At 39.0% G+C, this 26882-nt stretch overlaps 1 protein-coding gene across 3 annotated transcripts in view; it reads left to right on the top strand.

Moving 5' to 3' along the window:
• The window catches only part of Hmg20a (high mobility group 20A), a 78097-nt gene extending 57127 nt beyond the window's left edge, over positions 1-20970 (top strand). For all 3 annotated transcript variants that reach the window (XM_026387794.2, XM_026387795.2, XM_026387796.2), the window contains 7 exons: positions 991-1203; positions 4943-5075; positions 6408-6439; positions 13134-13209; positions 13916-14131; positions 14846-14988; positions 18560-20970. In XM_026387794.2, coding sequence (XP_026243579.1) covers positions 991-1203; positions 4943-5075; positions 6408-6439; positions 13134-13209; positions 13916-14131; positions 14846-14982 — 807 coding nt within the window. In that variant the 3' untranslated portion in view covers positions 14983-14988; positions 18560-20970. The remainder of the gene's footprint in view (positions 1-990; positions 1204-4942; positions 5076-6407; positions 6440-13133; positions 13210-13915; positions 14132-14845; positions 14989-18559) is intronic.
• The last annotated feature ends 5912 nt before the right edge of the window (positions 20971-26882 follow it).

Raw genomic sequence — 26882 nt, 5'->3', positions numbered from 1 at the left:
CAATCCTTTTTTTTTTTTTTTTCTTTTTCAAAGGTGATTTAGTCTCCGAGTTAACTAAAAATTCAATATATAAAGACCTGGCTTCATAAAATATACATCTTAAGGACTAAATCATCAAGTTAAAGAACAGTCTTCATTTTAGGGTATATTATACATATTGAAATTTTTCAAGAACTAGATATTAATTTAAAAATCTAATGCTCTTTGCGGTGGAAAAGAAACTTTTTGAATAGTATCAGTGGAAAACAACTGCATGAATTATTATTAATCCCTGTGTACAGCTTGTCTCTCCTTTTGCCCTTTGCATATGACAGCATTTTATTCTGATCTGTGACATTGTTTGTCTCTCTGGCACAGTGCTGTATATGCTACTGTGCATATGTATTTAGAATATTCCCCTGTAGCTGGGTACCGTGGTACATGGCTATAATCCCAGTATCTTGGAAGAACTAAGGCAGGAGAATGCAAATTCTAGGCCAGCCTGGGAAATTTAGTGAGACCTTGTCTTAAAATTAAAGAATTTTTAAAAAGGCTAGGAATGTAGTTCATTGATAAAGCACCTTGGATTCAGTCCCCAGTACTGAAGGGGAACAGGAGTATTCTCTTGTCAGAACTCGGGACTTGTTAAGTATATATGAAGGCCAAAACTAGCAAGATCATGGCACCCATTATTCTCATCTTTTGGAATTAGAACAAAAATAGGCCTTTATTGTGATGTTTGTATTGTGGTGCCTCAAAAGGTCTGCAAGTGACCCATCTGGAATCCCTTCTTATTTAACCAACATTACAGTCATTTGTCCTGAGACACATCTGGAAAGCTTTAAATACCCAGGGCCTTATTCACAGAAAACTGCAACTTTTGTCCTATTTTCTTTGTTTGTGTTTGTTGTTATTGTTATTGTTATTATTGTTGGGTTCTTTGGGGTGATCGTTGTTGTTTGGTCTTTGGTTTTTTTTTCTGTTTTTTTTTTTTTTTTCTTTGTTTTATAGCAAAGAAGTAAACGAGGAGGTTGGTCCAAAGGGAGAAAGAGGAAGAAACCTCTTCGAGACAGCAATGCACCCAAATCCCCCCTTACAGGATATGTTCGGTTCATGAATGAGCGTCGAGAACAGCTTCGAGCAAAGAGACCAGAGGTCCCATTTCCAGAAATCACAAGGATGTTAGGGAATGAATGGAGTAAACTCCCTCCTGAGGAAAAACAGGTAATTGTTCTTACTCCTGATCCTTTGCTTGCACTTGATTATATCTCAAAAATAACTTCTGTCAGAAGAACAAAGAGGATTAGACAGTTGATTTTTCAGTGTTGTCACAGCACCTAGGAGACCACAATAACAGGGTCCTTTATAACTCTTTTATCTAGCACAGTGATTTTTAAACTACAACAAGGATTGTTACAGGGATATGAGCAGAAAGAACTCTAGGACTCCCATTAACCAAAGTAGTTCCACTTATATTTGATTTATTTGCTGAGAGTTCATATAAGATTATTTTGAAAAGAGGTTCAATATTGAGAAATTAAGAAATCTATCAATGTAATTTATTTGACTGAGTTAAATGAAAAGTTATGAATTAAATGAGAAAAAAATCATTTTATAAAATTATGCAATTCACATAAGAATTTTGTTTAGGAAAAAGATTTTACTGCTTAAGTAAATTTAACCAGTATTCCAGCAAATGTAACCTACTATGGAAAATAAAGCAAGAGCTACTTGAATTCTCTCTTCTCTAAGACAGAAACTAATCATTGCCAAAATGAAACAAATCCATTTGTTAAAGAGATTGGAAGGGAATTAAGGACAAGATAGCCATGAGCTGGGTGAAGTGTCACTAAAGCAGAGTAATGATAGTGATTGTAGAATTGACTTTGGGTTAAAAGTTCCCACCCTTCCCAGAATCTGAAAGATCTATATTTCTTTTATGTCTTAAACTCTTTTATGACTTGCACTCTTTAAAATGAATTTCATATAGATTAAAACCAAATTAAAAAATTAATTGAATTCAGAAATTTTCTGAGATCAGATTAAGTTGCAACTTGAAGCTCTGTATTTATGATAGAAAGCAGTTTATATCAGCCATTGATTTGGCTTTACAAAACAATGGGACCATGGGCTGAATATGCTTGGTTGTTTTCTTCTTTTTTCTTTTTCTTTATTTCAAAATTAATGCATGCTCATTGTTTAAAATTTTTTTCAGATAATACAGAAGCATTTAAACAAAAAGCAAACGTAAGAGTTATCTCTGGGGATAACCTACTTGTGTAGGACAAGGGTTTTGTGTTTGTTTAGTTTCGTTTTATTAACTTTTTCATTTGAAAATAATTTCAAGTGCACAGAAAGTTATAAGCATAAAAACAGTACAGATCACATCCAAATACCCTTCATGGAGCTTCACCTATTAGTAACACAGTTTATCCTACTTCTTCATTTGCATACAGACTCATGCTTGCACATATCCAGTCTCTCTTTCTCTTGCACATGTGCACACCCACATATATACACACAATTTTTTTCTGAATCATTTGAAGGTAAGCTACATACATTGTGTCCCTTTATCCCTGATTAGCTCAGTGTGTATTTCCTAAGGATAGAGACAGTCTCTTACATAACTATAGTACAGTTACCAACTTCATAATTTTATAGTAATACAGCACTTAATCTACATCCATATGTTGAGGTAACATTGTTCCTTTATAAGTTTCCTCTCCAGTACAGGTTCTGGTCTAAGGTTCAGTTTTGTCTTTAACCAGATCTCTTTAGCTTCCTTTAAAAGGAGTTATTTCCACAAACTTGCTTTGTCTTTTATAAATTTGATATTTTTTAAGAATATAATCCTTCTGTCTTCCCACACCACCAGCCCCTTCTGTTTTGTTGTTTTTACTTTTAACAGAACATTCCTCATTTTGTGTTTGATGTTTCTTTGTGGTTAGATTGCAGCTGTGCCTTCTTGGTCAGCATACTGCATAGGTAGTGTTGTACCCTTGGATAGAAGATAGAAGCACACAGTATCCTTTTGTTCCTCATTAGTAATATTAATTTTGTTTACCTGGGAAATTTTTAAATTCTCTCTTATGATTAAATAAGTAGTCTACAAGAGACATTTTTTTAAATATTTTTTATTTGTAGTCCGACACAATAACTTTATTTGATTTATCTATGTTATGTGGTGCTGAGGATCAAACCCAGCACCTTGTACATGCTGGGCAAGCGCTCTACCACTGAGCCACAACCAGGAGACATTTAAGAACATGTAAACTAAAAAAAAAAAAAAAAAAAAAAAGAACATGTAAACTGCCTCTACCACATCATAATTTCCCCTGGATCTAGCATCCATTGATGGTTTTTGCCTAATCTATTCTTTATCATTATAGTTGCACAATGATAATTTTTTAGCTCTAGCACTCCCCCATATTTAGGAGTTGGATTTCAGTTTTTTAATCTAAGCAAGAGCCCTCCTCCTCCCCCCCTCCTTTTTTTTTTTTTTTTTTGTTATCTGGTTATTATTGGTATGATAATACTTAAGTTGTATTATATCTTTTTTAAAATATTTATTTTTAGTTGTAATTGGACACAATACCTTTATTTTATTTATTTATATGTGGTGATGAGGTTCGAACCCAGGGCCTCATACATGCTAGGCGAGTGCTCTACCGCTGAGACACAACTCCAGCCCACGTGTTTATATCTTTTATTAATGCTATACTTTCTTTTCTTCTAATGGTTTATAACTTTTTACTGTACTTAATTATTTTTATGTTTAAATTGTCCTAGATTTGGCCAGTTGAATATCTTCTTCGTCTAATGCTTAGGTGGAATAAAGTTTGGGGTTTTGTTTTTGTTTTTGTTTTGGTGCTCAACCACTGAGCCTCATCCCCAGATCTTTTTTATATTTATTTAGAGACAGAGTCTTGCTGAATTGCTAGGGCCTCACTAAATTGCCAAGGTTAGCTTTGAACTCATGATCCTCCTACCTCAGCCTCCCAAGCCATTTGGATTACAGGTATGCGCCACTGCGCCCAGCTTATTTAGGTTTTTAGTGGGGGAAGTTTGGGGGGAGTTTGATAGTGGGTTTGAGCGCAGGAGTGTTTGACCGCTGAGTCACATCCCCAGCCCTTTTTATTTTTTATTTTAAGACAAGGTCTCACTAAGTTGCTGAGGTTGGCTTCTCACTCATGATCCTCCTGCCTCAGCCTCCATAGTTGCTGGGATGACAGACTTGTGTCACTGTGCCCAGCCTGTGTAACAAAGTTTTTAACATAATTTCTCTCATTCTGGTTTGAGTTCACTTAGAAGCAATATCTTTATACTTTCTTATACCTGTTTTGATGAATGAAGGGGACAAAGGCATTAAAAATAGTCCTAGTAAGTCAATGAACTTTGTTTAAATAATTAATAGCATAAAACGATCAAAGCATGTAGATGCAGGCTCTTTCAAAGTAGTCCATTTTTAGGCACATAGGATGAGGTCATTCTTTTTATGTTCTTTGTTTCTGGCTTTAGTGCTCTACTCTTGTAGCTCTTAAAAAGCCAATTGATGTATGAGATCATTCCCTCAAAATGAGTTGGGGATAGAGAAACAAAGTAATATTCCTTTCCCTCCCCTGGGAAGGCTAAGTGTGCCTATGTGGATTCTAGAGGCCATGTGGAGTTCTTTCTGTGAGGTTAGAGGAATAACTGTAATCATTTGTGAATTTTTTATGAGTGTGATCTCAATAGAACTTATCTTCGTTAAACTAGAAAAGGTAATAAATGTTCTAGAAAGTGAGAATCACTCATTTCTTTTTATAATTGAGATTGTATTCTATTTCTTGATTCTCCTTTAAACCATCTTTTCTGAATACTCTTTTCTATATTATAATTGTCCTGTTTTCTTCAAAGTTATTGTTGATATTTTACCTAAATAATCTCTCAGTTTCTTAAATTTAACTCCACATTTCTTTCCTAGCGCTACCTTGATGAAGCAGACAGAGATAAGGAGCGTTACATGAAGGAACTGGAGCAATATCAGAAGACAGAAGCCTATAAGGTCTTCAGTAGAAAAACTCAGGACCGTCAGAAAGGCAAATCTCACAGGCAAGGTATCAGTACCAGAACCAAGTTCATTTGCAGTTGGTCATGCATGGCATAATGTCATAAAACCAAATGTTAAGAGTGACAAATAGGGCTGGGGTTGTGGCTCAGCGGTAGAGCGCTCGTCTAACACGTGCAAGGCCTTGGGTTCAATCCTCAGCACCACATAAATATAAATAAATAAATAAAGGTATTGTGTCCAACTACTTCTAAAAAATAAATATTTTTTAAAAGTGACAAATATAAAGGATATTTCTATTATTTCTTTTTTATCCTATATTAACTAACAAGTATTATCTTTGAATTTTATTAAAATCACTTTGCTCTCATTTAGAAATTTCTATCAAATTTCCATATCTGGCATCAACAATTTGGCTTGTGCACCAAGACCAATATTAATGCCTGCCCTTCTTTTCCTAATTCTCATTTTAGGTATTTTTCTGTCTCTAAATAAGTCCGTCTACTAAACTGTATAGCTGACTTGCTCTGACACTTCTAAACCTTTCATGTGCCATCTCTTCCAGCCTTCAGTGATCCTATTCATTTATTCATTCATTCATTTTTTTCATGTCTGCATGCATGCATTCAGAAAATATTTATTGAAGCCATGTGTGGTGGTGTACTCCTGTAATCCCAGTAACTTGGGAGGCTGAGACAGTAGGATCTCAAGTTTGAGTCCAGCCTCAGCAACTTAGTGAGACTCTGTCTCAAGATGAAATGGAAAAAGTGCTGTGGATATAGCTCAGTGGTAGAGCACCTCTGGGTTCAATCCCTAGTATTGGGGGGAAAAAAAAATTATTAAGCACCTTCTATTAAACACTAGGCTCTCTTCTAGCTGTTAATAATGAAGTAGTTAATAAAATGGACAAAATCCCCGATTTCATGGTTATTTATTCTCTGTTAAAATTGTTCATCACACCCTTATAAGTATTGCTTCAAGTTCCCCTTCTTCAGGAAACGCTGCCAAAGAAGCACCACCCACAACTAGTCTGTCATGCCTCAGTCATTGCATCTTCTCCATGTTCAGGCATTTTGCTTGCCAAAACCATAGTGTTATACAAACAGCCTTTGGTATGTGTTTCCTGCCTACCCTCCCACCTTATTCTCTTCAAGCATAAGAACTGTATCTGTTGTTCTCTTATGCCTGTGTGCTTTGTAAGTATTGGGTTCTCTTTAATCTTTGTTGACTAACTTATTAATAAAGTCACGAGGGAAAATATTGTATGTTGTGAGAGTACATATACAGGTAGGTTTTTGTAGTTTGGCACAGTTATATGCCTGGATTTTGTTAATATTTTCGTTTTTTGACTTAATGTTTTCCTTTTCTTTCATATTTTTAGATGCAGCCCGACAGGCCACTCATGATCATGAGGTAAATAGCCTTCTGTCTATATATCATGCATATATTTATAATAATGTTGTTCTTTGAAATGCTTTTTGGATTTTTTTTTTTTTAAATCAATAGCAGGGTGTTTCCTATCCCAGGATTCACATTGGGTTAGTTGCTTTAGCGCAGAAGTTCTTAACATATGGCAGACACTTAGGTTTTGAGTCTGCCTTTGAACTACACCCACTAGTCCCAATTCATTCCTGTGGTCTGAGAATTTTATTGACTTTAAATGCCAAAGATGGCTGGAATTCAGAGTGAGATATAGAAATGAGTACCAGATGAAGGGTCTGAACTGATCATAGTTTATCATCACAAAATATCATAATCTCACTCTCAGGACGTTGTTTAGGTAATCCAGCATTTGGTTAAGATGAACTTTTTTTTTTGTTTTTTTTTTTTGTACAAACGATTGAACCCGGGGTGCTCAACCACTGAGCCATATCCCCAGCCCTTTTTTATATTTTATTTCAAGATAGGGTCTCTGAGTTGCTTAGGGCCACACGAAATTGCTGAGGATGGTTTTGAATTCACAATCCTCCTGCCTCAGCCTCCTGAGACACTGGAATTACAGGCATGTGCCACCATGCCCAGCTGAGATGAACTATTTAACTACAATGTCGATGGAACACAACTGACAGTAGCTCAATTCCTATACTTTCTTTCCTGTTCCCTCATCTCATTCATACTGTTTTTATGAAAGGTCTCTTTCTTTTCATTCAGTTCAACCTCATCCATAGAATTCAGGCCTATGTTCCTCTGAATGTACAAGATTTAAGCCTGTGTGTGATGACCATGCTGTGTATATGCTTTAAATATATATGGCTATAAGAAAATAAAATCCATGGTAATTTCATGCTTTAAAATGTTCAGTGACTCCTTGTTGCTTTCCAGATCACATTTGTACTCCACATTCAGGGTTTTCTGTAATTAAGTTCCAACTTCTAGATACCTAATCTCCATTTCCTACTCACTGCCCTCAAGGTGCCCTGCCCTGCTCTGCCTCAGGCCTGTGCTCTTCTTATTTCATTGAGAATACTTTCCCTCCCTCACACAGTTCTTCACCTCCCCACTGGCCCCCTCTTTTTCTATGAGACAGGCTTCTAGTCATCTTTCAAACCCCTAGTTTGCTTCCATTTCCTCCCACTTCCTTTAACTCCCACTGCTCTCAGTATGTCTCTTATGCTCTGGCTGCTCTGACCCTGTGTTGAGGCTCTTACTTCTGTTATTCACTCAGGATCAGGATCTCTCTGAGGTCTAGTTTCTGTCTTTGTATCCAGCTCTGTACTACATAACATGAAGCCCTGGCATGGAGCCTGTCCAAAAATACTTACTGATTTTTACATAAGAACTCAAAGTTTACTTGAAATAACAATGGGAATTTGAAAAAGAGTTTTCTTGTACTCTTTTATAGTTTTTTGTTTGTTTGTTTGTTTGTTTGTTTGTTTTGGTTTGGTTTGGTTTTGAGGTACTGGGAATTGAACCCAAAGGCACTTTATCACTGAGCCACATCCTCAGCTTTTTTTATTTTTATTTTGAGTCATGGTCTCACTAAGTCTTTTAGGGCTTCACTAAATTGCTGAGCCTGGCCTTGAACTTGTAATCCTACTGCATCAGCCTCCTTAGTTACTGGGATTACAGCTGTGTGTCTCTACATCCTGCTTATATACTCTTTTACAGATATTTTGATGTTTACTAAATTAAGAAAATTATTTCTTCAAATTAAAAACTTATTTATCTTGGGACTGGGGTTGTGGCTCAGTGGTAGAGCATTTGCCTAGCATGTGTGAGGCACTCAGTTCAATTCTCAGCACCACATATAAGTAAATAAATAAAATAAGGGTCCATCAAAAACTAAAAAATACATATTAAAAAAAACTTATTTATCTTGAGGTTGTAGTTCTTGTACCTAATTTGATCTTGGTAACCTTCAAAACATGCAAAAAAGATTCAGAACCACAAAACAAATAGAAGTATTACTATTCATGAATTATAAAGTAGGAAACATAATAAATATTAGCATTTTACTCTTCACATAAATCCTACTTGAATAGTTATATATAAGATCTCTGTGCTCTAATTTACGTGAAGTGTTATGAATATTTTTGCTTGAAAAAGTTTGTATGTATACTTTGTATTTTAACTGATGATAAGAAAAATTTTGCAACATTATTCAATTATCAGCACTTGTATAATTAGTATTTATTTCTCTCTTCCTTCATTTGTGTGTCCACTCACCAATGTCATGAATATCCTTTCTCCTTTTTTCCCTTACTATGTTGCATCTCTGTCCTTAATGGTTACAAAAGAGAATTTGGACAGTAATGTGAAACAATAGGTCTCACATTTTCTAATCAGTCACTAACTCATTCCATCAGCCTGGGGTTTTCCTGGCCAAATTGTATGTGCCATTTAGGCACAGTCAAAAAGATGTAGTAAATTCAATCCATTGGAGAAGCTGCTGATGATGATTTGAGAAGTAAAGTTTTTTATTAAAATACATTGTATGATACGAATGTTTCTGATTTCTATGATTTATGTGATTTTTTTTCCTATTTGAGGATCAGATACTTATTAAAGTAAAGTTTAAAAAGAAAGAAAAGGTAGGTAGGGGGAGAACCAGCAGTAGGTTATATATGCCTGTCTATTGCTGTGCCCATATCAGGATAATGGTCTCAGCCAGGCAAGGTGGCGCATGCTCATAATCCCAGCTGCTAGAGAGGCTGAGGCAGGAGTATCACAGTTCAAGGCCAGCCTGGGCAACTTAAAAGAGATCCTGTCTCAAAATAAACTAAAAATAAAAGCTGTAGGGATATAGATCAGTATTAGAACGGTTGCCTAGTGTCTGCAAGGCCATGAATTTAATTCTCATTACCAGAAAAAGGGATAAGCATCTCATAGGTTTTTGACCCAATTAATGTTCCCCACTTTATCAGTTTAATTTTTCAATTGAATAATATATTTCTTAAATCGGGTAATTTTTTATTGATTTGAATGTAAAAGAACTGGTTTGAAATTTTTAAAACTGTTTTAAACATAAATGTCCTTTGTGTTTAAAAGTTTTTAAAAACAATTTTTAAAAATTACTTGTAGGATGCTACTTACAAGTCACTTGTGTGTGTGTGTGTGTGTGTGTCTCTGTGTGTGTGTGTGTGTGTCTGTGTGTGTGTGTGTATTGAACTCAGAGCCTTATACATGCAAGGCAAGTGTTCTACCACTGCACTCCACCCCCCTAGCTCCTTTCTCATTTTATTTTAGGACAGAATTTGGCTAAGTTGCCTAGGCTAGCCTTGAACTTGCAGTCCTCCTACCTCAGTCTCCCAAGTAACTTGGATTAGAGGTGTATGCCACCACACCCAGCTTCTTCCATATTACTTCTTAATGTGGCAGAAGTTTAGAAAAATGAGAAAGCACTATGGATAAAAAGCAGCCACGAAGGTCCCATTGAAAAGAAAAATGGAATTAGCCTTAAAGGTAACCACAGTTTGGGGGATGGGAGATGTTTTGAGCAGAGTTATAAGTTCATAAAAGAGAATATGTCTTGTAAAGTTCCTACAACATAGATTCTGAATACATACACATTTACCTTATCTTATGAGGAGCAAAATGAGAAATAGAATAGTCTTCAGGCTCGTCTTGGAATGGTAAGACCTCAGAGATCTTCTCAACTGACCAGTACATTTTAGCTGTGAGAGAAGTGGCTTGCCTAAGATAGGAAAGAACTTAGGAAGAATGACTTACTTAGAGGCAGAGGTATGGCTGAAACCCAGGCCTTCTATGTAACAGTCTATCACTCTTGGCAGCACATGCCATGCTACACAGAAAAATACGGTGTTGAAAGTAAAAATGGGCCTGGTTGCCTGAGGTGTTGGCAAAATTTGTTGCTAGTGAAGACAAATTATTTGGTTTATGTATAATAAAGAAACTTATTGTCTGTCTTTTTTTCTTTTTTCTTTTCATTACTAAGGATTGAACCCAGGGCTAGCACATGCTAGGCAAGTGCTTTACCACTGAGCCACATCCCCAGCCCTTTTTATTTTATTTTGAGACAGGGCTCACTCACCAGGCTAGCCTTGAACTTGTGCTCCTCCTGCCTCTGCCTCCTGAGCAGAGGCACCACTGAGCAAACATGTACCACTGCGCCTGGCCAACCTTTTGTATTTCTAAACAGAACTTGGATCTTCAGATGTTGTTACCTAGCCAGGTACTAGAGAATGCATATAAGAACTAAAGTCAGAATGAATGATCTGCATAGCAGTGGGGCACTTCAGCCTGGTACACAATATTAAAAGTGTTCCCAAAGTAAAGGGCACTTGAGAGAAGCATATCAGACTCTGAAATTCTGGCCCTGAGCCTAGATTACAGCAAAATAGGTTCAGTTCAAAAGGGCCTCTGTTCTCTTACCCTCCACTCAATATATAGAATGAAAACTGAATTGAAGATATTCATGCTTCTGTCAAATCAAAAGGCAACCCACTAGACCCACGAGTCAACTAGCATTACCCTCAAGAATGTGTCTGCATCTCATGTGAAGACTAAGATAGAAACAATAATTTTGTTTCTCCTTTAATTTATGAGAAATGACAAAATGACACTCAGCCTGAACAAATTAGACCCTTTCAATGAGGAGGTAATCAAATCCTTATGATTTTAATCCCTCGAGCGATCCTTGGAGCTGCTTAAGTATATCCAAGCCCCCAGGAGGATCCTCTCCATGCCGAGTAATGCACTCAGTAATGGAAGAGTGCTGATGGTTTTTATTACCACTCTTCCGTTAAGTAGAATTTCTCTGTTGCATTCAGACACTGAACAGTTTCATTTAATTGCTTTAATGTTTCTGATTTTGCACTCTAAGAATCTGTACCAAGGGGCAGTGTGTTAATGCACCTATGTGGTGCTGTCCTTTGCCCTTACATCATTAGCTTGGCTTGGATTGCTCTAGCAAAGAAAAGAACAGAACTACCAGTCTGAGGGAGTTGAGACTTTGGAGAGGGATCTTTGTACTGTGAAAATGGGAGCCAGGCACCCACACTTACCCCTCTGACTGGCAATCACTGAAAAAACTGATCTCATATATGGATGTGCAGTTAAATAGGAGACTGAAAAAGGTAGGATGATTAAAGTCATAACACTTATCCTGAGTCACTTGTGGACTTGTGCTTGATGTTACACCTTGTGCATGTTGGGATTGTGTGTCCAAAATTTTCTGCTTTCCTGCAGCAACCCAGTAAGAGTTAAAATGTTAAGTAATCCAGCAGAATGGAGAGAAAGCCACTGGGAAATGTGTCTAAGATCACTTCTGGATCCAGCCTTTCTTGTCCATACATTAGTTCTTTTTGAAATCCACTAGGAACTGGCTTGAGGTAGAGCTTTACAAGTTGAAACTTGGGGCTTTCAAGGATAATTTGTAATTTTTAAATTACTCTAGGAAACTTTGCTTTCTTTCATTAGAAAGGAAAAAGGGTAAAATTAAGTTCCCTGAAATGTTTCTCAAGTAAATACATAGTTTAGCATATTTCCATCTTAAATATCTACCTTGACCTCCTGCCACTGCCAGGCAGGCCATGCCTCTCGCCCCGCTGCCTAAGCAGACACCACTGTGAAACCAGAGCCTGGCTGTTGGGATTCCCTCAGAGGCTCCTAATTGCTTGGGCACAAAGTGTCTTGGAGTTCAAACACAAAAGCTAGTGGTAACAATAAGAGAAAAGATACATTCAGTCTCTAGCTTTAAACATGTTTATATAGGACTATTTCTAAGTATTGTTTACTGGTTTTCATGTTATAAAGTTTTGGAGTCTTCAGTTTCACTAATAATTTCATCAGTACTTATTCCCTGCTGTTCCCTTTATCATTCTTATGTTGTACAAGATTTTGAACACTATGCCAAGACACTTAAGACTTATATTCATTATACTTTGAACTTTAAATTCTTTGCAGAAATATCAGCCAAACCATCTTGAAATATTGACTTTATATTCTAAGCGTCATTGTTGAATATATTTTGTGTGGTTTTGTGAGACTTTTAATGGTTTATTGGTGAATTAATGTTAGACTTTGTTATTCTTTTGTATCCCACACAATTCTTAACTCTCATTTGTAGAGCCTGATTATTTCTGACTTCTTGGTTTTCTTCATTTGTTTTTCCTGTGTCTGAAGAAAGGCTACAAGAGCCTCAAAGATAGACTACCCCACTGGAAGTACATAGAAGTACCAGTGGAGTACCATTATTATTGCTTGTGGCTTGGAAGATCTCTGTTCAGAATTCTTGCTGTCCACTCTGCAAATTTGGATTGCACAGTCCTGCCTCAGCATTTTAGATGCATAACCAAGAGACAGGACTGAAAAACACCTTTTCTCAATCCCTGCCTCAGCCACTCTCACAACTATATACAGTTGACTATTCAAAACACAAATGGCTTCTAAATTCTCTTATTAGAGAAATACATGTAGTTCGTTTAGGGTTTCTCATTGCATAGCACCTGAGAGAACTGAGTACTTAACCAGCTTGAGCTCTGTAAGTTTGATTCTAATGAAAAGGTGAATGCATTTCCCTTAAAGGCTCATCTGGACTGATTCCCTTTCACCCTATTTCTTTAAGGAAGACATGATCATTGTGCCTCAGGCACTATTATTTAATTTAGCTTCTGTTTAAGAATTAACTTTTGTTCTTGATTCACAGAAAGAAACAGAGGTAAAGGAACGGTCTGTTTTTGACATTCCTATATTTACAGAGGAATTCCTGAACCACAGCAAAGGTGATTACTGCAGTGTTTTTTTGTGTCCCTCGGGTTTGACAGGGGTTTTAGTTCTCAGGAGGAGTTCATTGCTCAAAATCAGTGATGGCGGTAGCTCTCCTTAGGACTAGTCTGGAAGAATAACTGTTCTTCTTTCTCCCTATAGTAGAGGTAGTTACTCAAAGACCAGTGAAAGAGAGCTGGGTCAGTGTTGTCAAAGCTTCTTTGGTCTCTGGATCCAAAGAAATTAATGTAAATCACTAATGCAGTTGCTTTTAGATGTGTAGACTGCACCAGTGAAAGCTTAGTTGGGAGTCCAAAATATAAAGTAAGTGATTGCAAAGCTGATCCCAAGCAGTACAGATGGGTACCCACAGCTGTGCTTGGCCAATCTCCCAGGATCCCCCTGCGAAGCCCCTCCGGTTTCTCATTGCACAATTTTAAAAAGCCAAATCTACAAACAAACAAACAAAAAAAGTCAAGGAATTGTCACTGTTTGTTGCAGTCTTATGTACAGAATGTACAGCTTTAAGAATTAAAATAGCTCTGGGGAACCAGGCGTTTCAGTGCTGAATTGCTATCTGGAGCGCCGTAATGAGAATAGGGAGATGAGATGGGGGTAGCTAATGAGAGACAGCTAAGCAGAACTTCTTTATAAAGAGTCATTGGGACTCCTCGGAGACTCCTTCTTGTGCTGCATGTGTTCTGGTGTGGGGGGTGTCCTCAGCTCGGGAGGCAGAGCTCCGCCAGCTTCGTAAATCCAACATGGAGTTTGAGGAGAGGAATGCAGCCCTGCAAAAACACGTGGAGAGCATGCGCACAGCGGTGGAGAAGCTGGAGGTGGATGTGATCCAGGAGAGGAGCCGCAACACAGTCCTGCAGCAGCACCTGGAGACCCTGCGGCAGGTGTTGACCAGCAGCTTTGCCAGCATGCCCTTACCTGGTAATTGCACCCTACCTGGTAATTGCACCCTACCTAGAGCCGGGTTGGGAGGTTGCTCTTTATGTTTGTATTTGTATGGGGAGATTGAAATCTCCCCCAAAGCGAAAATCAATAAAATAAGACATTTTCCCTCCTCAGGATTTTCTGTGAGTTATGTAATAGAATGTCAACATTGGCTAAAATCATCCAAAATTTCAGGTTCTCTGATCATTTAAATTTTTGTCCTTTTTTGTTTTGTTTTAATATAAACTATTTTCCTTTCTGTTAAACTTAAATTGATATTCAAAACATGGAAGCAGTAGTAAATGTTGAAGAGAGCACTTTCTCTTAGGAATATTTGCTTGCCTTGTAGGGGTGTGTGTGTGTGTGTGTGTGTGTGTAAAATGGGAAGGAAGAAGAAACAAGCACTGGTATTTTTTATATACTCTTTCATTTTGAGGAAAGTCACAACAGAAAGTTAATGGAGTCTCTTTTTGTTATATACAGCTGAGTACTCATACATACTATAGTATATAGCCTGTCTGTTCATTTAGAGTATGTGGATTTACTTCATTTCTTTGAAGTCTACAAGTCTCGCCTATAGAATTAAAATTTGCCTGTGGAGCAGGCCACATTAGAGTCACAGTTTGTTTTTCTGTGGAGTCCCTTAAATGTTTTGTAGCTGAACTGAATTGGAAAGATTTTCTTATTCTTTCTCTTCTTGTCTCACTTCAGGAAGTGGAGAGACACCAACAGTGGACACCATTGACTCATACATGAACAGACTGCACAGTATTATCTTAGCTAATCCCCAGGACAATGAAAACTTCATAGCCACAGTTCGAGAAGTTGTGAACAGGCTCGATCGTTAGGGACTGGTGAGTGCTCGCTGATAAGATTCATATGCCAGCACATCATCAAAAATAAGATGTCATCAGACTTTATTGGTGCTACTAAAACTGTAGAATTATATTGAATGAATGAGCTAGAAACTTGATTTAGGTTCCTGTTGCATGGTTGCTAAAAGTCTTTCTAAATGATATTAGAAAATTAAATCAAAACAGTTTTTTCTCATGCATGCCTCGGAATAATTCAAGGAAAAAACATGACTTTGTGATTGGACTTCAGTTCTGGGTATACAACTTATTCTTTCTTGGGTGGTTTTGTTTTGTTTTGGCTTTTTTTGCTTGTTTTTTTAACAGTACTAGAATCTGAACCCAGGGGCACGGCACTTTACCACTGAGCCACATCCCCAGCCCTTTAAATTCTTTATTTTGAAACAGTGTCTTGCTAAATTGCTGAGGCTGCTTTGAACTTGGGATCCTCCTGCCATTTATTCTTAGGTATTAGTTTCTAAAGTATCTTGAAGACTGGTGAGAAACTTAGAAGAAATCATTCCCAAAGTAGCTCTCAGAACAAAATAAATATCACTTAATTGTTAATCTTTCTTCTCACTGAAAAATATTAATGATAATTTGTAAGTAGTCAGTGAGAAACTGTATTATATGAGCCTACATACGTAAAAAGCATTCTCATTCACCATTCATTAACTCATTATGTTAAATGCTGATGTGAACTAACTGTATAGTGAATGTGAATGCGTTGATTTTAAAAGATTGAAAAAATTGTACTCAATAAGCAAAAAGAGACAAGAGAGAAAATAAGCTTTTAAAAAATATATTCAACAAATGACTAGTAGTGTTGCATCTTTTAAAGGAGAAAATAACTGCGTTCTCAGAACAAACTCACCCAAGCAAACTTTTTGGTAATAATGGTAAGTCGTCATAACTTGTGTTAAATGAAATTAGTACTTATTCATTCAAATTCCTAGAGAGAGTTTCCCTTTTAGTGTGCCATCCCTAAAATTGTCAGCCCTAAGGTCTATTGACAAAATTGTTCCATGCCTGTGGACACATAAAAAATGTGGAAATCTTAAGGATTGGACCGTACAGCAAGATGGCCAAAAATGAAAACAAGTCAGTGCCAGGATGCTCCTTAGAAGCATCATGGGTTTGAATCTTTATTTGTCCTGCAGGAATGGGGGCACCCTCATATACATAATTTACATTCTAGCTTTGTTTGGATTTTGAGCAACATGCATAGGAACAAATAAAACCCATGATTCTTTATCTAATGAGGCAACATCTGCCAGCAGAGACAAAGGTAGAAGTCTTTATCCTTCTTGGTCATGCCCTTGGATGGCAACTGTGCAAGACAATTCATTATTATTTTAGCTTGCACCAGGCTCATATGGGGAAAGGATTACCATCCTTCTAGTGAGTAGCCAGATGGAACGGACTGTACTTCTAAGAGACAGTTGGACTCCCTGCAGAATAAAGAAGTGGCATTACTGCTGCTGCTTATGAAAGAAACAGCTTGTAAATCTAGGCCTGGGATTTTCAGGAGCTCATCATCCTTCTCATTTTCACACAGTGTTTTCAATTAGCACTCTTGTAAGCTTGAAAAGAGAGAGCTGAGAGAAACAGCATGAGAGATTGTGAAAGAAAATAGTAATTGATAACATGGTGTCGCCTCACCTAGGTAGAGGGCAGTGAATGCAAGAATGAAGCCAAGAGTGGTTTTCCATTTTGACCATTTTACCATTTTACCATTCAGATTCTCCTAACACTCTATCCATCTTAAGAATATAGCTGGAGTACAAGTTCTCTGAAGTGTCTTTGAAAACTGTAGATTATTACCATCGTCCTTGATTTTAATGTACAATTTTTTTTTAAATACATTATTTTGCAGTATTGGGGATTGAATCCAGCACTTCACATATGCTAGGCAAGCACTCAATTTTGAGACAAGGTCTCAAGTTGCTGAGGCTAGCCTCCAAGTTGCAATCCTCCTAACTCAGACTCTGAGGTAGCTAGGATTACAGGCAGATGTGCCACCATGCCTGGTGACATACAAATATTTTGTCCTTGAAAAATTACCTGAAAATGTAAACTGTTATATTTACTACAGATTCTTAAACTCTAACAATGCAAACATAACTAATAGATATTTCCCCACACCCCCCAAACTGTCAAATGAAACAATTATAAAGAGTGTGATTAATACTAGCTTGGCTTCATTATACAAATATGTACAGACAGCTAGGCCCGATGTCCCCAGCACTCATGGTGCAATTAATTACTCTGACATGAGCTTGGCAAAGGTTTCATTCCACTGTCGGGAACCATTGAGTGAAGCAAAGCTAATGGTCTGCAAGTTTTAGAGGAGCCTATCAGAGCTGGAAGGACCTTTAGAAATCCAGCACTTTATAAAGAAACTGAATCCCAAAGAGATGAGATGACATGCCTGAAACTACTGGGTAGAAGAGCACAAAAACCAGGACAAGAACACAGACATCTCAAGTCTTCTCATTCAGTGGGGCTTCTAAAATATTGCTATAATAAGGAGGCACTGTTGGAGTAGGGCAAAAGTACTAAAAATTCTTACAGTAGAGCATTAAGGAAAAGTATTACACTCCATCAATTATGATGTAATAAAATTCTGACCAGCCCATTTAAAAAATATTTTTGTAGTATATAATGAAAGAATTTCCTCAGCTTTCACCTTTCTTAGGGCTCACTGGTACCCAGTCACCAGTGGAAACAGGAGGAAGTCATGGGTGATTTTAAGTTGAGAGGTGACCACTCTAAATCTGTTTTGCAAGCCAAGTGCAGTAGCACGCACCTGTAATACCAGTGGCTGGGGAGGTTGAGGCAGGAGGATCAAGAGTTCAAAACCAGCCTCAGCAAAAGCAAGATGCTAAGCAACACAGTGAGACACTGTCTCTAAATAAAAATACAAAATAGGGCTAGGGATGAGCCTCAGTGGTTGAGTGCCCCTGAGTTCAATCCCTAGTACAAAACAAAAAATCAAAAAACTATGTGTTGCTCAATTGATATATATTTGACTGAGGATTGACCCAAAAAAAACAATCTTTCATATATGATTACATTTTTATCAGTATAAAAATATTTATTCATTATTTGTACATAACACATTCCTACATAAGCAGATATCCTCAGGTTTATACTGAGGAAACTTGGTTTTGATTGGACTAAAGTGGGGTCCTAATTCCCCTTATCAGTCCTGATAGTTACTTTTCTGTGTTCAGCTGCTTATTTGCTACCTCCCATTGTTGCCGAACTGGAGCAGGACCATGCTTCTCATTGAAATGTTGACAGAAACATCTCAATGAGGATGTCTGCTTGCAGCTTTACTAGCTCTTTCTTTTCTTTTTTTCTTTTTTTTTTTTTTCCTTTGGTGCTGGGGATTGAACTCAGGGCCTTATGCATGCAAGGAAAGTACTCTACCAACTGAGCTATATCTCCAGTCCCTAGCTCTTTAATTTACATACTCCTTAACCCTTATGAAAATAAAATAGAGCGTTTTTTAAATCCATTAACCCTAACCCCTTCTAATCTGTCTTTCCTTTTTGGTATTCCCCCACAGAATATAGGTTTTAGAGCTCCCAACTTGTTCTTGTAAGCATTTTTACTTGTGCGGAATGAGAAGCCATCCATGGATTTTTGAACTGAGTTGGAGCAGAAAGGACTGCAGATCCCTTTACTTGGGAAAGAATTGTCAGTGAGTGAAATACCTTCACCCCAGGAAGCTGCGTGAGGGAGCAGCAAAAGGCACATGTGTGTGAACTTCCTGTGGAATCACCCTCCAGTGATGCTTTGAAAGTGTGCGGCCACTCTCCCAAGTCTTCAGCTCCCTATCATTTCCATTTCTGCTAAAGCAGCTCTGCATATATTCTGCTGACTAGGTGACCCTGAAGCTGACATCTTCTGCAGCAGAAGGAAGACTGCCTATTGCTGCCATTCTGATTGGACCCTTTTATCAGTGGAGCTCCACTTTTCTTACCTAGCTGTCACTTTTTTTTAATGCCTTTGGGGGTGATTTTTGCTTCCCTTCACCCCCACCAAGCTGTACATCTCCATTTTCTGACCTCTGGGCCTCACTACTCAGCGGGGCTCTGAAGGAGACTTTCTCCCATTGGATGGGCCCAGTCTTCTCCCATCGTTGCCCTGCTGTGACTCCAAAGAAAGGAGCTTCTTGTTGACAGTGCCCTGTGGAGCCAGGCTGTGTTTCCTGCCCCACATGGTGCTCCGTGGGTGCCCGCCCTCAGCAGGCTCTGCAACTGCAGCCCTGAAGGAGAATGGCTCTCCTCCTCCTGCCGCCTGCTGCTCTCTGAGCATTGCTCCTGCACAGAAGCCGAGTCCCAGCCTCAGCAAGGCTCTTCTGTCTGTTGGCAGTGTCTTGCGGAGCTTTTTTGCCGAGGAAAAGGTCATTGGTAAACACAAAGGAAAGGAGTAGTTCTCATTTGGTATTGAAAGAATGTCCAAAGTTGATCCTCAGTGAAAACTGTGGGAATCCCTGCTTTTTTAGGTAATCAGATCCTTGGATGTAGATAGGTAGGAGAGGCTTTGGGAATAGTCTCTTGTGCTGACTGAATGGGCACGGAGGAGTTCTCATGCCCTTTGTCTTCCTTCAGTAGCCATTAACTGCCAAATCTAGGTGGAAAAGTCAGCCTTCCCTTCCTCCCTCTACTTAGTAAGGGATTTTTGTTTTTTAACGGCAGAAGTGAAGAGGGTTCTGATTCTCTCCTCAGGGTCTTTTTTTTCTTTGTTTCTTTCTTTCTTTTCTTTATGCTCTAGAGCACAAGGCTAAGGTGGCAGCTGAGATCTTTGGAACCAAAGCAGAGCATGCTGAGCCCATTGTCTAGGCACCCCACCACCAAAGGCAGGTGGATGGACGAGTGGCCCCTCTCATAACATGCTGACAAGCCAGGGTGCAAGCCAGAAACCCCGTCGTGTCTCGTAGCTGCACCATCCTGTCCTCTCAGCCCTGCGTTCTCCCTCTTTGTTCTTTCTTAGTCCAAAGGAAAACAACAGCAAAAACAATAACAAAAATCTTCTTTTTAAAATTTCTTATGTGGACACACATCAAATTTCCATGCACTGAAGCCCACACACCACCGCATGGCAATTTTTTAGAATAAGACCCTTTCTTATCTATTGCTATAAAGCCAGCCAAGTCTCCTGCCTCTCTGTACTTTCCACCGTCCCTGCTCTCATCTGCTGTTTTTGCCACTTCTCTTAGATTTCTTGCCTGCTACGTCTAAGCCAGAACTCATTGTCCGTGGCAGAAGGTTGTCCAAACTGGTTCAGGAAGTTTGTGTCTGCCGCCTGCCAAATGCTTTCTGTCCTTTTTTCCTTCCTCCTAGTGTTGCTGTTTCTCCTTCCCGTGAAGTTTTGTGCAGCTTCAGTAGTACTGTTTTTATGACCATGAAAGGCTGTAACTTGGTCCAGAGGTCATCCCTGACCCTAGCTGGACACCTCACAGTGACCAGACATGTACATGAGCTCACCAGAGCCCGCAGTACCCAGTCATTGGTGCAGACACTGCAGCTTGCTTCCCAAATGAGGGCTCTCCCAGGAGCCCCACACCCAATAGGTGTGACTGGGACTCAACTGCCACAGAACCTCTCCTCTGCACTCACCAAGCAGGTGGAGGGGAGGTTATACCCTGGCGCAAGACCTAAGTCATGTTCCCTAATAAATCTGAAGAGGTTACTGCACTTTCATGTTCTTCTCAAGAAATAAGCTGTTGCCTATCAGTGTTTCCAATTAACTTCCTTCCTTTTATAAAACACAAGCAGCAGCTGGGGAAAGGGAGAAAAGATTGTTTTCTTTCTGACAAATTTTAGAAAAAAATATTGTGTACATGTGTTTGGAACTGTTGAAATGCCAAGTTTTCTGTACAAGTGTTTTTGTAATTAAACTTTTAGATTTTGTTTTTTAAGAAGTTGATATGCTTGCTTGACATTTGTCTCATTAAAACTTTTCTATGTCGAATCCACCTGATCCAGTTTTACTTGCATTGTAATGAAAAAAGAAGACCTGCCTCTGCTTTTTCCTCTTAAAGCCTTTGTCAACCCTACATTCATCACAACTATTAGGCTTTGAAAACAGTAACACATTCATTTTACTAATTGCTTATTCAAAATGTGTCTTCACCTGTTTGAGATTTCAGTTCTTTGAATGTATGTTATAACAATACAATGAGTTCTAATTCATTTTAATGTGGCAGTAGCATTCTGGAGGCGACTTGAAGGAGCCTTTTAAGTCAGTGACTCTGAAGTCCCCTTGAGGAGATCTTTTGACAGAAGGGGTAAGTTGTGCTTAAATGCTTGGTTTGTTTTTTGTTTGTTTGTTTTTTTAAATAACCGCTACTTAGCCATTCAAAATATTTTTAAAAGATGTTTGTCACCTATTTCTACCACGCTTTTACAATCTTCAGGGGAAGACAACCTGGCTTCCAGGGCCTACTGTTCTCCAGGTAGCCAGTCATCTGGCATTGAGCAAGTCTCTCTTTTGTTTCAACTCCATCTTGCCCCAGAACACATGCCCCAGCTCTCCTCCAGCATTGTTGGAGGAACAGAATTAGGCAGCAGAAGTCACCGCGCTTCAGAAGATTGGAAGTGTTTTTTATGTGATGCCAAGAATGATCGGCATATCAGAGTTATGATTTCGGTTCGACCACATTTAACAAAACCCCAAATAAGCATTAGCTTAAATAAGAAGCAGATCTCTCTCAGAGAAATGTCCACACCAGTCCAAGACTAGTGTGGAGGCTCCCGTTGGCACTATAACATGGTTTTTCTCAAGGTCACCTCATGGTCCGAAATAGCCCCTTGGCCAGTAGCCATCACTTTGAAATTCCTGGCAGCATGAAGACAAGGCAAGGACAAAACGGGCAGGCCTAGATTAGTTCCAGGACTCTTCCTAGAAATCATAATCAACACTTTCACTTAATTTGGCCAAAACTCAGTCACATGACTGTAGCTAGCTGTAGGGGAGACTGAAAAATGTCATCCTTGTGTGGACATTACTGTTAATATATAGTAATACACAAGCTTTAGTAAGGGAGCAGGTGGAAATGAATATACTTTTACAATTCGTTTGACTCCATTAAGCCCAGCCCCACCATATTAGTTAACAGAATGTATTACCTTTCCTTTGCCTCTTGGCCATCTGAAAATGACCACTTCCTTGTTTTTAGATGTTGAAAAAGAAACCCAAAAAACTAGCTTGGGGGCCTGAGTTGGCATTTCCTGTTCCTACCTTAGCTCCTCCCCTACCGGTCAACAGCTGGCAGCCAGGCTTGTTTGGTAAAAGTCAACACAAACAGGTGGTAATACTTCCTCCAGTTGTTTGTGCCCTTTCTCTAACTGTTCTGCATCTGCTGGATTAAAACAACACCAGGATAATCTTTCCCTAAGGTGGGGATATTGAGAGATTGTTTGGCAGTAAAGTTCATAGCTACTTCCTGCTCTCTGAAAGAATTTCCTGCCTTGCAATTGAGAGTTCCAAGATGGGCTTTTTCTTTGTTTTATTTATTTACCTTTGACACGTAGCCTGCGCTCAAATACATACTTTACAATATCTGTAGATATAAACACCGGCTCATACACTAGCTCATAAAAGGGGTGGGGACTGAGTCAGGAAAGATCCAGCGAAAATGTTAATGTCTATTCATTCAACTGGAATGGGAATATGTGCCTTCAGAGAGAAACTTTCACCAGATATAGAAATGTACGGTCTCTAAGCCCAGCAAAACACAGAAAGAAGGAGCTACTAGAGTGTAGGCATAGCACTGAAAAATTAAGATCAGGCAATGCCAATTTTCTAGACAGGACTTTTGTAATCACCAGCAACACTAGGTCAGTGGGAAGGTCCAATGGTTACAAGGCTAGGGGTTCCCTTGTTTGTATCTGCAACAATCCCACCAACACTGAAGAGCCAGAACTAAACAGTTGCACTATTTGGACTATAAAAAAGTGTTTATAAAACATGGTTTCTGATAGTCTAATAGGAAAAATAGAAAGTACATAAAGTACATAAATAGAAAGTACATAAAGTACTGAGTCCTCCCCCATCCACACCCCTCCCAATTACTGGGGATTGAACCCAGAGGTACTTTACCACTGAGCTATACCCCTAGTGTTTTTTTGTTTTGTTTTGTTTTGTTTTGTTTTTTATTTTGAAGCAGGGTCTCACTAAGTTGCCCAAGCTGGCCTCAGCCTGGAACTTGAGCTCCTCCTGCCTCAACCTCCCAAATCAGTGGGATTACATATATGGGCCACCTCATCCAGTTGTTGTTTTTGTTTGTTTGTTTGTTTGTTTTTTGGTACTGGGATTAGAGTAAACCCAGGAGTGCTTAACCATTGGGCCACATCTCTAGCTTTTTTTTTTTTTTTTTTTTTTGAGACAGAGACAGGGTCTTACCAAGTTGCTTTGTCGCTAAATTACTAAGGCTGGCCCTGAGCTCAGGATCCTCCTGCCTCAGCCTCTTGAGTGGCTAAGATCATAGGTGCACACCACCACACCTGGCTGCCCAGCTATTCTTGCTTGTATTAAGAGTTTTAATAAAGGTTTTTTTGTGTGGTTAGTTTTTTTGAATTGTGTGTGTTGCATACCAGGGATCAAACCCAGGGCCATCACTATGCTAGACAAGTGTACTAACCCTGAGCTATGTTCCCATCCTCAGGTAAAAAAAAAATTTTAAGGAGTGAAAGAATTGCTTGTATCTTGCCTGACACTAGAGGGTTTATCTATAAGTTCAAAAGGGAGTAGATCAGAGTCTTGGGGGATTAGTAACTTAACTAATAAATACTTTTTCTGAAATATAAGCAAAATTTATATTGTGGAGATGGGGATATTGAGAGATAGTTTGGCAGTAAAGTTCATAGCTACTTCCTGCTCAACCCAGGACCTGGCACATGCTAGGCAAATATTCTAGCACCTACTCCAACTGCAGAGTTCTTAGGTGGTTAAATCAGTGAATCCATGGAAAATGCATAAGAGTAGAAAACACATAAATATAAATTTACAGTTTATGCAAGACTCAGGAATAAAAGAAACAATTAGACACACCCTGTAGGTGAAGCACTCTGTTCTGCTTTTTATACAAATTATGTTATTTAATTCCTATAACTTTACAGAGTAGGATTACTATACCCACTTTGAATGAAGATTCAGAGATGATAAGTAACTTACACAGTTATACAATTAGAAACAGGTAGAGAAGGATTCAGCCCCAGATTATTCTATTCCACGCCACTGTAACTGCGCTGTCTTGGAGGTGTCTGGTGAGTTTGGTAGGAGTTGACAGCAACAGCCTAGTGTGGTGGCTTTGAGAGCTGGAATTAGATGTATTCGTCCAACAATATGTGTTGAACTTCTCTCTGTATCAGGAACTGTTCTAGGTCCAGGGAGCTTGTATCCTGCTGGGGGAAAAGAGAGGGTTAAAAAATGACCTAACATACTCACTTCAGCCACTTACCAAGATGGAATGGTACAAGCTAGGGTCCAGGAAAGGCATTTTTGAAAAAGTATCTTTCAAGGCTGAGACAGGGGAACCGTTGAGTTCAAAGCTGGTGTCAACAAAAGCGAGGTGCTAAGCAACTCAGTGAGGCTGTGTCTCTAAAATACAAAACAGGGCTGGGGATGGGGCTCAGTGGGCAAGTGCCCCTCAGTTGTTCAATCCCCAGTACCAAAAAAGAAAAAGTATCTTTCAAAGAAGGACCAGGTCGATTGGACAAAGCCAGTCCCTTGAGAGGCCAAAGGAACAGGAAGCCCACAGTCCCAAGACAGGAAATAGCTCTGGAATTCCAAGGAAAAGGAAAGAGTTGGAGAGGCTAGAGCCTAGTGCATGGGAGGAAATGCAACTTGGAGCTGCAAGATGCTCAAATTGCGTGGAGCCCTTTAAGATGACAAAGAGCTTGAAGTTTCCTGTAAGTATGTTGTGCAGAGGGCTCTACACCAGTGACAAGATCGGATTTGTAGTTTTAAAGGATCCCTTGCTGCGGGGAAGCAAGAGAAGAATTGGGAGACTGGTCAGAAGGTTGGTGCAGAAATCCAGTAGGAAGTGGCAGAAGCTTAGCCTAGAGCAGTGGCAGTGGGGGTAGAGAAGAGGAACTGGATTCAGGGTATGTTTTGGAAATACAATGGACAGAAGTTGCTAAAGCACTGGATGTAGAGAACAAAAGAAAAGGAATTTGGAATGATTCTAGCTGATAATGAATTCCACTGTTATGTATAATTATAATGCACTAACAAAAATGTTTTGTTTTGGGTACTGGGGATTGAACTCAGGGGCACTCAACCACTGAGACACATCCCCAGCCCTATTTTGTATTGTATTTAGAGACAGAGTCTCACTGAGTTGCTTAGCCCCTCACCATTGTTGAGGCTGGCTTTGAACTCGTGATCCTCCTGTCTCAGCCTCCCAAGCCACTAGGATTACAGGCCTGCACCACTGTGCCCCGCCCAATGAAAAAAAAATTTTTTTTTAAATGATTCCTGCTGGGGCTGTAGCTCAGTGGTAGAGCATTTGCCTGGCATGTGTAAGGCCCAGGGTTCAATTCCCAACACCACAAGAAACTGGGGGGAGAAAAAAAAATGGCTCCTACTTTTTGGCTTGAGCAGCTGGACAGTGGCTAGAGGTGCCACTGCTTGAGAGAGCAGATACTTAAGGACAAAATATGGACAACAGATCAAGAATTCCATTTTGGACTGTCTAAATTTGAGATTCCACCAGAGGATTAGCCCCTGGGGAACACACTTCAATCTCTCTGCTATCAGTTCAAAAAAATTCCTTTCAGCTCTTAAGTCCCGTGGTTCCACGAGATTCTAACTTGAGGTCAGTATTTGCTAACATTCCTTCCATGATCAGCGCCTGCGCACACGCATAGACCCAGTTACTCAAGCTGCTCATTGAACTATGAAATTAAAGAACAGTCTCCTTTTTAATTTTGCAAGCTCCTTAGGAAAAGAAGTTTTGAAGCCTTGCATCTGCATTTGTTTAAGAGTGGCAAAAAGCAGCTGAATGTTGTAGGATATAAAAATCATACCATAACCTGATGGCTCAAAAATCCTGGGATAAGTAATGGAAAGTGTCTGCTTAAAGGAGACTGGCTGCAAATATATTTGGCATCATTCAAAGAAGGGTAATGTGAGAAGACATCAGTGATACAGCCAAGAGGTTTCTCATCTCAGCAAACGGGCTGCTGCTAAGGGGCTTTTGCCTTCTTCAAGGCAGCTGAGGCCAGACAGCAGAATGCGAGACGAAAACATTCCATTTTTCTTGGGGGCTGGTGAATTCTTTAAGTGAACTTATATTTATCAAAAGAAGTTCCTATTCCTAAGGACAGACTGATGGGTCATTTGGGATTTTACTCATCCCTCAGGAGAATATTTTAGATATATTCATTCACTCAGGCATTTCCATGTATTTGCTACCTTTGAGGTATAAATTTGAGGAAGTCCCTCTCCTCAGTGAGCTCACAATATAACAAAAAATAGATACAAAATCTAACTATAATTGAGTCTGATAAGCAGTCAAACAGCTGTGAGCAAAATGTTCTGGAGAACAGAGGGAAAAATTCAGTGGTTGTGTTTGGCAGAGGTCAAAAGAAGGCTTTAGCAGGATAACATTTTGAGCTGGGCCCTAGAACAAGAATAGTTCTTTAAAAGAAGCTAGAAATAGACCTGGAAATATGAATGCCTTGTTGGTGTATTCTCAATAATTGTGACTGGGACACAGGTTATATCCAAGGGATGGATTAAAAATAAAGGCAGTGAGGTGTTTTTCTTTTTTCTTTTCTTTCTTTCTTTTGTGTGTGTGTGTATGTGTGTTTTATTTTTATTTATTTATTTAGTAGTTGTAGATGGACAGAATGCCTTTATTTTATGTTTACTTTTTT

This window comes from Urocitellus parryii, chromosome 6, assembly GCF_045843805.1.
Source record: "Urocitellus parryii isolate mUroPar1 chromosome 6, mUroPar1.hap1, whole genome shotgun sequence".
Classification (NCBI taxonomy): domain Eukaryota; kingdom Metazoa; phylum Chordata; class Mammalia; order Rodentia; family Sciuridae; genus Urocitellus; species Urocitellus parryii.
Note: the sequence above shows the minus strand (reverse complement) of the source record. Positions and strands in the feature narration are given on the sequence as shown.